Below are 18,156 nucleotides of genomic sequence, written 5' to 3'. Positions count from 1 at the left end.
TGGCTGAGGCCTCGTCGTTAGCCAAAACCCTTCTCCTGTTAGCCGAAGCTAATGATGATGTGTCATCTCCCCTCCCCCACCGGCGAGGGTGAGGGAGGGATGAAAGTCTCTGATCCACGTCCGCTTGCGTCAGCTTCGTGTCTAGATCTAACTTACACCCGGAAGGAAACTCACATTTATAATATTCATCATCATCATTATCATCTCGGCATATCAATGACAGGCCCCGCCCCTCTTCTTGTTGTCATGTGACACGCTGTCATGGCAACTGCTGTTCACCCTTAAACGTCTGTTTCTAGTGGTGTCACACTCTCTCTGACCATTCTGCCTGCTCGCAGTCCTCATCAGTTATGTGCTGAACCGCCCTCGGCATGCCCTGGGCTCTATCTTAGTCTGCTGCTGAACACAGTGGCTCTCTCTCACCGCCTCCACCACCACATCTACCACTCTGACCTGGCCCCTTTAGATGCTGTCATCTCCCCCAATATATACAGTATATACATTGAAAAAACCTCGACATCCTTCAATGCGCACAACAACCAGGGAGGGGAGAATTGGCATAACGACTAAATTGGGATGGGGAGAAAAAAATTGAAAATCAGGCGGAGAAAAAAAAAGAGGATACAAATTATTATTTTCTTAAGTCAAACATCTTTGGGGGCAACAGTGGCTCGTCTGGTGGTCGGAAGGTTCCCGGTTCGATTTCTGCTCCTCCCAGGCAGCATGTCGAAGTGTCCTTGAGCAAGACACTTAACCCCTAACTGCTCCCGATGAGCAGGTTGGCACGGAATGTGTGAGTGAATGGGTAAAATGTGAGGAACAAAAAATTGTGAAGCGCTTTGGATAAAAGAGATATACTGTATAAATGTGCTATTTACCATTTTATTTACCATTTATCCTGACTTTGATACCAAATCTCTTCATCACTTGGACACCTGGACCATCACGGCTCCCAGGCAGTGAACACAGTGCAGCAGACGGTCGTGTTCATACAGGAGGAGGATAAGAAGGCCTTCGCATTCGACTTCCTTCACAACATGGAGCCTGAGGACAAAGTGTTGCTGTTTGTGGGCAAGAAGCTGCTGTGAGTGGAAGAGTCATTTAACCTCTTTAGCCCGAGCGGTCCGCAAATGACATCACGTCATAAATCATTCTCTCTAATGACATAATGTTGCGTTTTTTCCCCAAATGTAGTTAAGAGTAAAGACTATAATCCTGTCAAAACAGCAGTCATAGTGTATATTTTCAACAATATGTTTGGGTAAAGTGTTATTAGTGAGATTTTAGTTTATGGAATGTGTTTATAATTTTGCGAATATCCGCCATTTTGAATTCACGTCGCTAAACGTTTTGTAGTCATATGAGCTCTCATATGAGCGTTGAAATTTCGAAAAACTACATTTCCTAGCCTAGCGAATTTGTAGCTTCCTGCAAGCAAATTACTTGCGTAAGTTTTTTTTTTTTTTTTTTTCTCTGGATTCTCCATCACAAAACTGAAAGTAATTGGCATAGATTGGAGGGCAGTTAGTGTCTACCTCCTGTGAATGTTTTGCAACAATCTGCGTTGCAATCCGATCCAAAATGGCGGACCTGTCTCAAAAAGAATAAACTGACTATTTACAGTAGATTTAATTGACTGTTCTTGCTGCACGCCTGGGGAAACTAAATCCAAATTGAACTGTCATGTGAAAGAGTTGATTTGGCCCGATCCATAGATGTGCGAGTTGGCTATATTAAGGTCATTTATAGGCCTGGTATTCTATATTCTATAATAATATTTCAAATAGCATGTGTCCGGATGGCAGAATTTAGTACTGTATCTACAAAACATTCTGTTTAATCATCATCCCTTTATTAATTTGCTTAGATTTTGTGTACACATGATCTCCAGAAGATGCTGAACAAGCTCAGTGGCAGTTTTTCATGTCTGGACATTTTTAGCATGGTGTTCACTGTCAAAGATGCAAAGAAAAATCACCATAGCAGCCAGCCAGCCTTTATGTGCCTTTATGAGATTGAAAGTGTATCTCTCCGTCGCATAAAGGCTGGCTGGCAGTGCGCATAAGGCATATAATAAAGGCATAACTGTTAGATTATTTGCCGGGCGGCTGGGTGGCGTAGCGGAGATTGCGCTCGTCACCAATGCAAGAGACTCCAGTATCGAATCTCAGTCTCAGCATTGCCTGCGGCTTGGGCTGGCCGTCGTACTGGCTCATTTGGCAGAGTCAGCGGGTGGACGTCGATGGGTGGGGATTGGACGTTGTGGACAGCGACTCCTACAGGTCGGTTGGGTGACGCCTGCACAGCAGAATCAGGAAGTATCGGGGGCAGCCTGAGCCTCCCACGCGTTACTCCTCGCCACTGAGAGTCTGCGCTGTCTGGTGAAAAGATGCGACAGGCTGCCTCCTCGTGTACCGGAGGGGACACGTGATGCAAGGCTTCTATCCTCACTACAACCGACCAGTGGGGGGCATAGTCTAGCAATGTTCAAGACAGGGGAGGGGAGAATTGGCAATACGAAATTGGGAAAGGAGAAAAAGTGGATAAAAAAAAACGGTTAGATTATTTAATTTCTCTAACGAACGCATCTATTTCAGTTGAAAGTCAGACAGGCTTGTGCTGCTGCGCTGCTCGCTATATAATATATATAATAATTGCTCATAATAATGTGAGCCAGCTCTATTTTCTGTTCTTTATTTTAAATGATAATAAAATCTTGAATCTTGATTACTATCTACGATCTAATTGACTCTAGTTGAACCGCTAGACTTGCCTGACCCAAAATACTGCGCCCGGAGGGAATTAAATGTAACACCCGGTATGAAAAAAGGTTTCAAAGGGTGGGCGATACTGCCACCTAGCAGGATGCGGCCGGTATTGCACTCTAGCGATCTCGGAATGATTTCCTATGGTAACCCAGAGGTCCGTGTGCCTGAAATGAAAAAAAAAAATCTAATAAAAGAAATAACGATGAAAACCCGACTATACTCGGGTATGGCGCTCAACCGCTGGTGAGATAACCCGACTATCCTCGGGTCTGGCATCCAATGAGTTAACACTTTGGGTGCGAAAGACGAAAAAAGTAGTTTATGGGTCGTTATTCCTTTTTTTTATAGTTTTATTCATTATCCACCCAGGGAGCCTGTTGTACCATATGGAATGAGTCTGAGGTCCCCAAGGTGCAATACCGGCCGCATCCCGCTAGATGGCGGTATCGAGCACCCTTTGCAACCTTGTATCTTTCTCTGTGGGACGGCCAAACATCTCCGGTTTCATGTTTCCTTGTCGGGCGAGGGCAGCCGCTCTGCCGGTTCCATCGAAACGCGGCAAATAACCCCGATCCATATGTTGTGGTGGATTATGCTGTGGACCAAAATGGGCATTGGATGTACCAGATGGCGATCAAACTATTGGAATATTATTTTTGGAATACTCCGGATCACAGGTAAAAATGATCCGACGTCAATTTTAGCTTGATCCTGCAATGCTTTTACACCGATCGGGCTGATAATTGTTTTTAGTGTTCAATGCGAATGCCGTTACTGACAACCGAATAATCAGAAACGCCCCCCCCCCCCCTTTCATGCATTCATGATGGAACATAATACCTATGATATAGATTTGATTTTGGGATAATAGCGTATACAGGCAATAAATGGCAACGTCTATAGTGGAATGGACGTATAGGGCTCTAACTCAGCATTTCATGAATTACCCTAGACCGCTCTAAAACCATACTTATATTCACCACGGTATAACACGGGAACGTATAGATGGAACATTTATTCATTTTCACATACTGAACGATAGATAGGAGATGTCAAATGGGCCATAGTATTGTATCCATAGCTATAATATAGAATATAGTTATAGCTCACAAACAAGGTGACCGTTCCCTATCGATCTAGTGGTGGCCTCGCTACAGACGGCTTCGTCTAATAGCTGGCACTCAAAGTGTTAATATCATGTAAAAAGATTTGTAAAAGATTATTATTATTATTATTTTTTTAAGATTGCTCGATAAGACCTGAGGTCTATGCCTGGTCACATATTTAAAATGTTCCCAGTGTTGGGACAACCCCTCATTCTGTAGAAACAATGCAACACACAGGAAAAGTAAATTTTCCTTTAAACTGTAATGCTGTATTTTAGGGCTCTAATATGTTTGCTTATGTTGGTAGTGTTAGTAAACATTACAGTACAATAAAGCTATATTTAGAAAATAAAGAATATATATTAGGGATGATCCGATCACGTGATCGGGATCGGTGCCGATCACGTGCTTTTCAGAGGATCGGGATCGGGAAAAAATTTAAATAAAAATCTGCTTTTTATTCAACAAACATGACCATGTTCACGTCTTAAACTCATACGGAGGCCTTAGTTTTGGTTTTAAATTACATATAATATATCATTAATGTAATTATTGTCACACAGAGCAGAATAATTGTCCACAACAAACACATTCCCTTTAATTTACACCGTTGCAACAAACACATTCCCTTTAATTTACATCACAACAACACATCGCTCCCGAAACACGGTTATCCACTGACTTGAGCAACTAGAGGTTTGGAACTACCGGTAAGCATTTTAAAATAGAAAGTCAAGCCAGTCCAACAGCAATTGCAATGTTTGCAAGGAGGATATTCCGTGTGGAGGAAAAACTCATGAAGCAGCAGGCTGGAGGCGGACTTTTCAGACAAACTTTTCACCTGGATAACGTCAATTGTTTGCTGTGACTGAGGATTATCGTCGGCGTTTCAGACCGTAAGTCGAACACTGAATGTATACTAATGTGCAAACATATATTGAAACTTTTAATATTTCTCATGAAGCACATTTCTCAGGGTGAATGTAATAACAAGAGCCGCCGCGCTCGCGCCCCTCACGGGACTATAGGCAACAGAGGGGCTTGTCTTGCTCCGCCAGTTTCTGACAAATGCGTCAAAATTGATTACTAATGTGAAAAATTGGATCGGGAACGATCGGGATTGGTAGATATTTAAAATCACATGATCGGCATCGGATCGGGAGCAAAAAAAGGCGATCGGGACATCCCTAATATATATCCACATATTCATATGGTAAAGAATATATCCAGATCGGGCCCTAAGCAGTAGGCCAACCTGCTCTGTTATCATTGTTTTGGTAGTGCATGGGTACTGAATCTTACGTGTGTCTCTGTGTGTGTGTGTGCACAGGGCTGATGACTTGTCCAGTGACCTGTGCCTGCAAGGCCTGGCAGTGCAGAGTCTCCATGGCAACCGGGAACAGTGTGATCGCGAGGAGGCCCTCAAGGACTTCAAAGATAGTAAGCCCTGAGAAACAAAACTGTAATGGAGAGAATGTTAGAATGAAGAACCATGTAACTCCATGTTTAGGGCAGCCTATGTATTTGCAGTTGTAATGTCAATCCAAATCACTTGGAGTGTGAATGTGATTCATCACCAGAAACTACTCCACCTCTACTGTCTTTAAGCCCGACGGGCCTGGTACAGGGCCGAGATTCATATCACGCCATAAATCGATCAATACAGAACGTTTTTTACGTTTGTTTACCAATAGTTTAACTATGAATGAACACAACACTAACTTACCATCTTTAGATAATAAAGCACCCAACCTCTACTGTCTAACTATGAGTGAACACAACACTAACTTACCATCTTTAGATAATAAAGTACTCAACCTCTACTGTCTTTAACTATGAATGAACACAACACTAACTTACCATCTTTAGATAATAAAGTACTCAACCTCTACTGTCTTTAACTATGAGTGAACACAACACTAACTTACCATCTTTAGTAGGGCTGTCAGTTTATCGCGTTAATTAGATTAATTAATTACACAGCAAATTATCGCGTTATGCAAATTAACTCAAAATTAATTAAATTATTTTTTTTTTTTTTTTTTTTTTTTATCTCATTCATTCCATAAGAATGTAGAATACACATTTACAGACTTTTTTTAAAATATGGTCCATTTGCATGTTCTTGGTATCTGATTCTAAGGACATCTATACATCTCAGGGAATGTATGGCAGTGTCAGAAATACTGTGGGCTAGATCCACAAAGAATGGATTGCACAGTGCAAGTTGCACCCTTACTTACAATTCATTATGAATTGAAAATGGGGGACCCTGATGTAAACAAGACGAAAGTCTTTCTCTGGTCTGCATCCCCTTAACAATTGTGTGTATTGAGCCGTACTGTATTGTACCCATTCTGCAATCAATCAATCAATCTGCGCGGTGATTGATTCAATGAGAATTTTATTTTGAGTAAATTGTAATGAACCAAATGAGAATATCAATACTTATTTTTTTATCTTTGACTGTGAATAACACCATGCTCAAATTGACCAAACCTGAAAAATCTAAGCAAATTAATAGATGGAAGATGATTAAACAGAAGGTTTTGTAGATACAGTACTGAATTCTGCCATCCAGACACATGCAATTTGAAATATGATTATAGAATATAGAATATCAGGCATAAAATGGTAATGCGATTAAAATGTGATTAATTAGATTAATTAATTACAAATCCTGTAATTAATTAGATAAAATTTTTTAATCGCCTGACAGCACTAATCTTTAGATAATAAAGTACTCAACCTCTACTGTCTTTAACTATGAGTCAACACAACACTAACTTACCATCTTTAGATAATAAAGTACTCAACCTCTACTGTCTTTAACTATGAGTCAACACAACACTAACTTACCATCTTTAGATAATAAAGTACTCAACCTCTACTGTCTTTAACTATGAGTGAACACAACACTAGCTTACCATCTTTAGATAATAAAGTACTCAACCTCTACTGTCTTTAATGAATGAACACAACACTCTGAACTTGTCCTTTAGATTTTTGTAAACGCTGTTCCTCTGATAACGTAAAGCTGAGTTATATGGTTCTTCATCTGACCTTTGTTGGTCACATTACTTTATGCCTGGCTATATGGGATCTGAAATGGAGAATCCTGGGATGTTACCAGCGGGCCTGGCAGACTTCTGTGATGAGCAGCTTGATCAAACCCCAGTGTCGTGTGTGTTCCTTTTACACAGCCTAATAGGCTGCCCATAAGATTTAGTTGTTCTCTGACAATAAAATGTGATCTGATATGTGTGCGATGTTCTAAACAAAACCAGCTTCATGGAGAAGAGTGAGCATGAAGCGTATTCTGTCGGAAACTAAACTTAAAAAAAGAAATGCAATTAAAATTGGCCCATGTTCAATATTTACTTTTTAAAGTATAGGCTACCTATACCTCATGCATATACAAATATAAATACAATTCGTGGGCTATTATGCATGAGTGAGGAGTGCAAAATAGTCCTTGTGTAAAAAGTTGTACCTGTGTTCCCTTTAGATCGACTCTGGTGTAAGTTGTTCCCTTTAGATCGACTCTGGTGTAAGTTGTTCCCTTTAGATGGACTCTGGTGTAAGTTGTTCCCTTTAGATCGACTCTGGTGTAAGTTGTTCCCTTTAGATGGACTCTGGTGTAAGTTGTTCCCTTTAGATGGACTCTGGTGTAAGTTGTTCCCTTTAGATGGACTCTGGTGTAAGTTGTTCCCTTTAGATCGACTCTGGTGTAAGTTGTTCCCTTTAGACGGACTCTGGTGTAAGTTGTTCCCTTTAGATCGACTCTGGTGTAAGTTGTTCCCTTTAGATCGACTCTGGTGTAAGTTGTTCCCTTTAGACGGACTCTAGTGTAAGTTGTTCCCTTTAGACGGACTCTGGTGTAAGTTGTTCCCTTTAGACGGACTCTGGTGTAAGTTGTTCCCTTTAGACGGACTCTAGTGTAAGTTGTTCCCTTTAGACTGATTCTGGTGTAAGTTGTTCCCTTTAGACGGACTCTGGTGTATGTTGTTCCCTTTAGACGGACTCTAGTGTAAGTTGTTCCCTTTAGACGGACTCTGGTGTAAGTTGTTCCCTTTAGACGGACTCTGGTGTAAGTTGTTCCCTTTAGACTGATTCTGGTGTAAGTTGTTCCCTTTAGACTGATTCTGGTGTAAGTTGTTCCCTTTAGACGGATTCTGGTGTAAGTTGTACCTGTGTTCTCAGGTCGGGATGTAAGTTGTACCGTGTTCCCAGGTCGTGATGTAAGTTGTACCCGTGTTCTCAGGTCGGGATGTAAGTTGTACCGTGTTCTCAGGTCGTGATGTAAGTTGTTCCCTTTAGATCGACTCTGGTGTAAGTTGTTCCCTTTAGATGGACTCTGGTGTAAGTTGTTCCCTTTAGATCGACTCTGGTGTAAGTTGTTCCCTTTAGATGGACTCTGGTGTAAGTTGTTCCCTTTAGATGGACTCTGTTGTAAGTTGTTCCCTTTAGATGGACTCTGGTGTAAGTTGTTCCCTTTAGATCGACTCTGGTGTAAGTTGTTCCCTTTAGACGGACTCTGGTGTAAGTTGTTCCCTTTAGATCGACTCTGGTGTAAGTTGTTCCCTTTAGATCGACTCTGGTGTAAGTTGTTCCCTTTAGACGGACTCTAGTGTAAGTTGTTCCCTTTAGACGGACTCTGGTGTAAGTTGTTCCCTTTAGACGGACTCTGGTGTAAGTTGTTCCCTTTAGACGGACTCTAGTGTAAGTTGTTCCCTTTAGACTGATTCTGGTGTAAGTTGTTCCCTTTAGACGGACTCTGGTGTATGTTGTTCCCTTTAGACGGACTCTAGTGTAAGTTGTTCCCTTTAGACGGACTCTGGTGTAAGTTGTTCCCTTTAGACGGACTCTGGTGTAAGTTGTTCCCTTTAGACTGATTCTGGTGTAAGTTGTTCCCTTTAGACTGATTCTGGTGTAAGTTGTTCCCTTTAGACGGATTCTGGTGTAAGTTGTTCCCTTTAGACGGACTCTGGTGTATGTTGTTCCCTTTAGACGGACTCTAGTGTAAGTTGTTCCCTTTAGACGGACTCTGGTGTAAGTTGTTCCCTTTAGACGGACTCTGGTGTAAGTTGTTCCCTTTAGACTGATTCTGGTGTAAGTTGTTCCCTTTAGACTGATTCTGGTGTAAGTTGTTCCCTTTAGACGGACTCTAGTGCAAGTTGTTCCCTTTAGACGGACTCTAGTGCAAGTTGTTCCCTTTAGACGGATTCTGGTGTAAGTTGTTCCCTTTAGACGGATTCTGGTGTAAGTTGTACCTGTGTTCTCAGGTCGGGATGTAAGTTGTACCTGTGTTCTCAGGTCGGGATGTAAGTTGTACCGTGTTCCCAGGTCGTGATGTAAGTTGTACCCGTGTTCTCAGGTCGGGATGTAAGTTGTACCGTGTTCTCAGGTCGTGATGTAAGTTGTACCCGTGTTCTCAGGTTGTGATGTAAGTTGTACCGTGTTCCCAGTTTGTGATGTAAGTTGTACCGTGTTCCCAGGTTGTGATGTAAGTTGTACCCGTGTTCCCAGGTTGTGATGTAAGTTGTACCCGTGTTCTCAGGTCGGGATGTAAGTTGTACCCATGTTCCCAGGTTGTGATGTAAGTTGTACCCGTGTTCCCAGGTTGTGATGTAAGTTGTACCCGTGTTCCCAGGTTGTGATGTAAGTTGTACCATGTTCTCAGGTCGGGATGTAAGTTGTACCGTGTTCCCAGGTTGTGATGTAAGTTGTACCCGTGTTCTCAGGTCGGGATGTAAGTTGTACCCATGTTCCCAGGTTGTGATGTAAGTTGTACTGTGTTCCCAGGTTGTGATGTAAGTTGTACCGTGTTCTCGGGTCGGGATGTAAGTTGTACCCGTGTTCTCAGGTCGTGATGTAAGTTGTACCCGTGTTCTCAGGTCGGGATGTAAGTTGTACCCATGTTCCCAGGTCGTGATGTAAGTTGTACCATGTTCTCAGGTCGGGATGTAAGTTGTACCATGTTCTCAGGTTGTGATGTAAGTTGTACCATGTTCTCAGGTCGTGATGTATGTTGTACCGTGCTCCCAGGTCGTGATGTAAGTTGTACCGTGCTCCCAGGTCGTGATGTAAGTTGTACCATGTTCTCAGGTCGGGATGTAAGTTGTACCGTGTTCCCAGGTTGTGATGTAAGTTGTACCCGTGTTCTCAGGTCGGGATGTAAGTTGTACCCATGTTCCCAGGTTGTGATGTAAGTTGTACTGTGTTCCCAGGTTGTGATGTAAGTTGTACCGTGTTCTCGGGTCGGGATGTAAGTTGTACCCGTGTTCTCAGGTCGTGATGTAAGTTGTACCCGTGTTCTCAGGTCGGGATGTAAGTTGTACCCATGTTCCCAGGTCGTGATGTAAGTTGTACCATGTTCTCAGGTCGGGATGTAAGTTGTACCATGTTCTCAGGTTGTGATGTAAGTTGTACCATGTTCTCAGGTCGTGATGTATGTTGTACCGTGCTCCCAGGTCGTGATGTAAGTTGTACCGTGCTCCCAGGTCGTGATGTAAGTTGTACCGTGTTCTCAGGTCGGGATGTAAGTTGTACATTTACATTTACATTTAGTCATTTAGCTGACGCTTTTATCCAAAGCGACTTACAAGTTCTGTACGACAAGCCATCAGGAAGAGCACAACTCTATCAGCTGAGTAACAATGTTCATCAAAGTGTTGAGTGCTACAGTGTAGGTTAGTTTATTAGGACAAGTGCATGACAGTATGGTTAGTTAGGGTTTTTTTTTTTTTTTTTTTTTTTTTTTAATTTAGATAATGGTTGAAGAAGTGAGTCTTTAGTCGACGGCGAAAGATTGGACGTGTTTCGGCTGTCCTAACTGGGGTGGGTAGTTCATTCCACCATTGTGGGGCAAGGACTGAGAATAGGCGACTTCTCTTTGATGACCCTCCCGGAGCTTGGATAGGAGTAGGTCTGAGGCGGCCAGAAGATGCAGAGCGTAGGGGTCTTGAGGGTGTGTAGTTAGAGACCATTGACCGGAGGTAGGCGGGAGCAGTTCCCTTTGCCGCACGGTATGCTAGGTCAAGGGCCTTGAAGCGGATTCGTGCAGCAATGGGGAGCCAGTGCAGGTCCCTAAGAAGTGGGGTGACATGGGCCGACTTCGGTAGGTTTGAGATCAGGCGGGCCGCTGCGTTCTGAATGAGTTGAAGAGGCTTAGTGGCAGTGGCCGGGAGGCCAGCAAGCAGTGCGTTGCAGTAGTCGAGGCGGGAGATGACTGTTGATTGGACGAGGAGTTGGGTGGCTTCTTTTGTCAGGAAGGGGCGTATCCTTCTGACGTTGCTCAGGAGGAATCGGCAGGTTCTGGTTGTCGCTGCGATGTGAGCAGAGAAGTTCAACTGGTCGTCGAGGACAACACCAAGGTTCTTGGCGGTCGGGGACGCGGTCACAGCTGCATTCTCGACTGTGATGGAAAGGTCGGTCAGGGGGGAGGATTTGGCCGGCAGGTGGAGCAATTCTGTTTTGCTTAGGTTCAGTTTGAGGTGGTTGGTCGTCATCCAGGCGGAGATGTCGGACAGACAGGCCGAGATCCGCTCAGAGACGTGGATATCTGAGGGAGGGAAGGAGAGGAAGAGTTGAGTATCGTCGGCATAACAGTGGTAGGAGAAGCCATGAGACGTGATAATGTTACCCAGTGATTTAGTGTAGAGGGAGAAGAGAAGGGGTCCTAAAACCGAGCCCTGGGGGACACCCGTCCGCAGGGGGCGGGTGGCCGACAGGGTCCCTCTCCATGACACTTGGTAGGAGCGGTCATTGAGGTATGATGACAACCATGTCAGCGCAGAGCCAGCCACTCCCATTCCTGCGAGGGCCGCGAGGAGGATCTGGTGGTTGACTGTGTCGAAGGCTGCAGATAGATCTAGGAGAATCAGGACAGAGGAGAGGCCTTTCGCTTTTGCTAAGTGAAGTGCCTCTGTGACCGCAATGAGGGCTGTCTCTGTGGAGTGACCAGTCCTGAAGCCTGACTGATTAGGGTCTAGGAGGTCATTCTGTAAGAGATAAGCAGTAAGTTGGTTGGATACAGCACGTTCAAGTGTTTTAGAAAGGAAGGAGAGAAGAGAGACAGGACGGTAGTTGCCTATGACGGTAGGGTTCAGGGATGGTTTTTTTATGAGGGGCGTGACTCTGGCTTGTTTTAGGGAGGTGGGGACCACCCCCGAGTTGAGTGAGGAGTTGATGGTTGCAGTTAGGAATGGGAGGATGTCTGGTGCTATGGACTGGAGGAGTGGGGAAGGTAGCCGGTCCAGCTGGCATGTAGTCGGACGGTTCGACGTTACCAGTGTCAGGGTCTCGGCTTCTGTAATGGGAGAGAAAGATGACAGAGTGAAGGATGAGGTTCTCGATTCAGCATTTGGAATGGGTGGGGGTTGGGAGAAGGAGCTGCGGATGTTCTCCACTTTTTCCTCAAAGAAGATCGCAAAGTCTTCGGCAGAGAAAGATGAGGGAGGGGGGGGTGGGGGGGGAGTGAGGAGGGAGGACATGGTAGCATGCAGTTTGCGAAGATTCTTGGCAGAGGCCTCGATCCTATGGTGAAAGAAAGAAGCTTTGGCATTAGTAATGGTTTTGGAGAATGTTAACAAGAGGTTGTGATATGTGTCGATGTCAGCAGTGAGGCGTGACTTTCTATACTTCCTTTCAGCTGCTCTCAGGACCTGTCTTTGTTCTCTCACTGGATCTGTCAGCCATGGACTGGGTGGGGAACGGCGGGCAGGTTTCTCAACGAGGGGACAGAGCTTGTCGAAGGAGGTTGCAAGGGCTGAGAGGAGGGTGGAGGTTGCCATCTCTGTGGAGAGAGCAGAGAAGGTGTCACTCAAAGGTAGAGTGGATAGTATGTCAGAGGAGAGGGTGGAGGGGGATAGGGAGGGCAGGTTGCGTCTGAGTGAGACGGTTTGAGTTGGGGTGAAGACCTTTCGGTTAAGCATGAGAGTTAGTGAGAAGGATATGAAGGAATGGTCAGATACATGTAGGGGAGTTACCGTGGTGTTAATGATGCTGGAGTTACGTGAAAATATGAGATCCAAGGAGTTGCCTGCTTTGTGGGTGGGAGGCATGGCAGTGGGAGTCAGGTCAAATGATTGTAGGAGGGAGACTACTATGACTGACTGAGATGAGTCAGGCAGGTTGAAGTCGCCCAATAGAAGGAGAGGGGTACCATCTTCCGGTAAGGAGCTTAGAAGCATGTCCAGCTCATCTGTGAAGTGATCGAGCGGACCTGGAGGGCGGTAGAGTGTAACAATGGTGAGATTGAAAGGATTAGAGACAGATACTGCATGATATTCAAAAGAGGAGAGTGACAGTGCTGGGAGGGGTGTTACGTTTGTAGTCCATGAAGGAGATGTCATGAGGCCAGTGCCTCCACCCCGCCTGGAAGGTCGAGGTGTGTGAGTGAAGTTATAGTTTGTAGATAATGCTGCAGGTGTTGATGAGTTATTGGGGGTTATCCAGGTCTCAGTTAGAGCCAGGAGCTGCAGATTTTGACTATGGGCGTAGGCAGTAATGAAGTCAGCTTTCTTGACTGCTGATTGACAATTCCATAGGCCTCCCTGTACTGTGACAGGTGTATTAGTGGCTGTAGGAGGGTAGGATAGATTAGCCGGGTTGCTAGCAAACTGCCGTGGGTGGGTTGAGTCTGTTCTGGGGGAGCAGATTGTGGATATGAGACACATTGTGGTGTCAAGAGTGGCAGGGAGGAAGTAGAGAAATAGCAGAGTGGGAGGGAAAGGGAGATTTTTCAGAGTGGAGTGTAAGATAGGATTATGATGTACTTAGCACTGGGTGGATCCCTGGATCCCTCTGCAGAGAACTCCAGGAAAACTCCTCTTTGTCCCTCTTCGTTTCTCGACGCTTCGCTGACGCTAAGCCAGCAGGCCTTTAAATCCCTATCACTAATTAGTGCTTTCTAACACCTGGCCCTTAATGGGTCACTTAAGGAAACAAAATGGCCGCTTTAAACACGCCCCTTAATCAAGTCAGCTGGTCAAGTCTCAGTTTAAAGATATTACTAAATTACTTAAAATGTCTTAATCAAGTCAGCTGGTCAAGTCAGCAATCAAGTCTCAGTTTAAAGATATTACTAAATGACTTAAAATGTCTTACCCTGATGCAGTGTAAGTCTCTCAGTGAATGAGCTGTCCTTCCACAACAGAATGTAGTACAGAGTGATTCCAGGAGAGGCTGAGGTTCTGCTTTTAAGCAGTGACAGGGCTCTGAGATCACACTCAGTACACAAGTGCTGTCTTTAAGCAGGAAGCAGCTTTTAATGGGGCACTTAAGGAAACAAAATGGCCGCTTTAAACACGCCCCTTAATCAAGTCAGCTGGTCAAGTCAGCAATCAAGTCTCAGTTTAAAGATATTACTAAATGACTTAAAATGTCTTACCCTGATGCAGTGTAAGTCTCTCAGTGAATGAGCTGTCCTTCCACAACAGAATGTAGTACAACTTACATCACAACCTGGGAACACGGTACAACTTACATCACGACCTGGGAGCACGGTACCATGTTCTCAGGTCGGGATGTAAGTTGTACCATGCTCCCAGGTTGTGATGTAAGTTGTACCATGTTCTCAGGTCGGGATGTAAGTTGTACCATGTTCACAGGTCGTGATGTAAGTTGTACCGTGTTCCCAGGTTGTGATGTAAGTTGTACCATGTTCTCAGGTCGTGATGTAAGTTGTACCGTGTTCCCAGGTTGTGATGTAAGTTGTACCATGTTCTCAGGTCGGGATGTAAGTTGTACCATGTTCTCAGGTTGTGATGTATGTTGTACCGTGCTCCCAGGTTGTGATGTAAGTTGTACCGTGCTCCCAGGTCGTGATGTAAGTTGTACCGTGTTCCCAGGTTGTGATGTAAGTTGTACCGTGTTCCCAGGTTGTGATGTAAGTTGTACCATGTTCCCAGGTTGTGATGTAAGTTGTACCCGTGTTCTCAGGTCGTGATGTATGTTGTACCCCGTGCTCCCAGGTTGTGATGTAAGTTGTACCTGTGTTCCCAGGTTGTGATGTAAGTTGTACCATGCTCCCAGGTTGTGATGTAAGTTGTACCCATGTTCCCAGGTCGTGATGTATGTTGTACCCCGTGCTCCCAGGTCGTGTCCGTATCCTGGTGGCCACAGACCTGGCGTCTCGAGGGCTGGACGTCGCAGACATCACTCACGTCTTCAATTATGACTTCCCACGAAATATCGAGGAGTATGTGCATCGTGTGGGACGCACAGGACGAGCAGGGTGAGAAGAGGGATATATCTTTACTGGGAGATATAGCTTTACTACTGGGAGATATACAGGATCTTTACCACTGGGAGATATACAGGATCTTTACCACTGGGAGATATACAGGATCTTTACCACTGGGAGATATACAGGATCATTACCACTGGGAGATATAGCTTTACCACTGGGAGGTATACAGTATATTTACCACTGGGAGATATACTGTAGCTTTACCACTGGGAGATATACAGTATATTTACCACTGGGAGATATAGCTTTACCACTGGCAGGTATACAGTATATTTACCACTGGGAGATATAGCTTTACTACTGGAAATACAGGATCTTTACCACTGGGAGATGTACAGGATATTTACCACTGGGAGATATACAGTATATTTACCACTGGGAGATATACAGGATCTTTACCACTGAGATATACAGTAGCTTTACCACTGGGAGATATACAGTAGCTTTACCACTGGGAGATATACAAGTTTCAAGTTTCTTTAATAGTTGTCATACAGAAGTACAGAATACTTTTGTACAAAATGCTTCTTACTGTTGCGCTCCAGAGACTGTGCAAGACAAGATAAGTATGAAATAAAAACATAGTAAAATTAGAAGTAACAAAAGAGGTCACAGTGTTCTTTAGTGTCACAGTGGTCACAGTATCTTTACTACTGGGAGGTATACAGGATATTTACCACTGGGAGATATACAGTAGCTTTACCACTGGGAGATATACAGTATCTTTACTACTGGGAGGTATACAGGATATTTACCACTGGGAGATATACAGTAGCTTTACCACTGGGAGATATACAGTATCTTTACTACTGGGAGGTATACAGTATATTTACCACTGGGAGATATACAGTAGCTTTACCACTGGGAGATATACAGGATATTTACCACTGGGAGATATACAGTATATTTACCACTGGGAGATATACAGACTAAATTCCCTGGGAAAGGGTGTGTTTGTGTGGTGTGTCTTTTGTAGTCACGTTCTTTTATACAATGCTTTCCAACCCCAAGCCTACCTGTCTGTTGCATTGTAGACGTTCTGGAGCCTCTATTACCCTGGTGACGAGAGGAGACTGGAGGATGGCCGCTGAGCTCATCTCTATCCTGGAACGAGCTGGACAGGTCCATACACACACACACACACAGACAGACAGACAGACAGATGTCAAGTTACCAGTCTCACCTTTCAAGTTACCAGTCATTACCAGACTGACTGACCAACAGCATGTGGTAGTCTACACCCTCCCCAAACCAACAGTAGGGCAGCATGTGGTACGTCTACACCCTCCCCAAACCAACAGTAGGGCAGCATGTGGTAGTCTACACCCTCCCCAAACCAACAGTAGGGTAGCATGTGGTAATCTACACCCTCCCCAGACTGACCGTAAGACAGCATGTGGTAGTCTACACCCTCCCCAGACTGACAGTAAGACAGCATGTGGTAGTCTACACCCTCCCCAAACCAACAGTAGGGCAGCATGTGGTAGTCTACACCCTCCCCAAACCGACAGTAGGGCAGCATGTGGTAGTCTACACCCTCCCCAAACTGACAGTAGGGCAGCATGTGGTAGTCTACACCCTCCCCAAACCAACAGTAGGGCAGCATGTGGTAGTCTACACCCTCCCCAAACCGACAGTAGGGCAGCATGTGGTAGTCTACACCATCCCCAGACCGACAGTAGGGCAGCATGTGGTAATCTACACCATCCCCAGACCGACAGTAGGGCAGCATGTGGTAGTCTACACCATCCCCAGACCGACAGTAGGGCAGCATGTGGTAGTCTACACCATCCCCAGACCGACAGTAGGGCAGCATGTGGTAGTCTACACTAGGTTGATTAATCTGTTGATTATTTTATCGATTAGTCGATGAATCTAAAACCATTCATTTACCAGAAAAATCAACAATTGATTATATTTGCAATTTAATATTTTAAAATGTTTAATGAGTATCCTCATCTTTTTTAGCTTTAGATTTTTACCGGCCATAAATAGCTTTGTAGTATATGTCCATGCATTTGTATTTGTATTGTGTGTTATCTTTCCACTCCAGCACAGGAGATGCGATTACAATGTATTTTTTATATATAGGCTACCGGTATATACATATTTAAATCAATATCTTCCTTTTGAATAAAATAGGCTCAGGAATCAGAATTGTTAAAGCTAATTAGCCTAATCCATGTCAAAAAGAGTAGCCTATAGTAAACACACACACACATGAGGGGGAGAATAGCTTATAGCAGACTTAATGATTTTCCAATATTTTTGCTAATGACATAAAATGTTTATTATCAAGTTAGTTTTTATAGTAAAAAAGTTGAGATCCAAGGCAGCTCTACAAGTTTTAAAATGCCTTTATTTTATGGCTCACATTATTTAGAGAATTTTAAAATAAACCGACATGTTTCGGCCTACACAGGGCCTTCATCAGGGTGTTGATAACTGCGACCAAACAAAACTGACTAATAAAGAAAAAAGAAAAAACAACTCTGGGAGAGACTAATTACAATGGGGGACAGCTGGTGTTAAATGAATGGGGGCACAGCATATACTTAACATGACAGTTAGAAAAGGGTCAGTAAAGAATACAATCTACTTAATGGTAGGCTATGTTAACGTGGAAGAAATATACAATAATACTAAATATATATAAAATAAAAAATGAATACATTATATATGTGTATATACCAGGCCACGTGAGCGGATCGGCGCGGGCGAGAAATCCGCTCTTCGCTCTTTAAAGCTTGGTCCGCTCCGCTAATCGCTCATGTTGACCCCGCCCCCAAGTCGCTCTCCGCTCGCTCACCGATCACCTTGAATCGAGCGCTCCCCGCGCCACATCGCTCGGCAGATTTTTTTTTTAAATTTTTTTTTGGAGCATGGTGTAAATTAGCTCAAACTACAACAGTCTACACCCCCTGGGCCCCTTAACAATTGTTTGTATTGAGCCGCATTGTAATTGTACCCATTCTGCAATGTTAAATAACGTTGTTTATCCATTCACTAGCTCTATTAAGCGATGATA

The 18,156-nt window shown here is 44.1% G+C and overlaps 1 protein-coding gene across 1 annotated transcript in view; it reads left to right on the top strand.

Annotated features, from left to right (window-relative positions):
* ddx43 (DEAD (Asp-Glu-Ala-Asp) box polypeptide 43) overlaps positions 1-18,156 on the top strand; it is a gene marked incomplete at both ends in the record, with an annotated part of 205,995 nt that overhangs the window by 183,218 nt on the left and 4,621 nt on the right. Inside the window, 4 exons of the mRNA XM_084321945.1 lie at positions 957-1,084; positions 5,205-5,314; positions 14,975-15,113; positions 16,163-16,250. Coding sequence (XP_084178071.1) covers positions 957-1,084; positions 5,205-5,314; positions 14,975-15,113; positions 16,163-16,250 — 465 coding nt within the window. The remainder of the gene's footprint in view (positions 1-956; positions 1,085-5,204; positions 5,315-14,974; positions 15,114-16,162; positions 16,251-18,156) is intronic.

The sequence above is a fragment of the Notolepis coatsorum genome (genome assembly GCF_963971535.1).
Source record: "Notolepis coatsorum genome assembly, chromosome: 9".
Classification (NCBI taxonomy): Eukaryota; Metazoa; Chordata; class Actinopteri; order Aulopiformes; family Paralepididae; genus Notolepis; species Notolepis coatsorum.
This window is presented reverse-complemented; position numbering and strand designations above follow the sequence as displayed.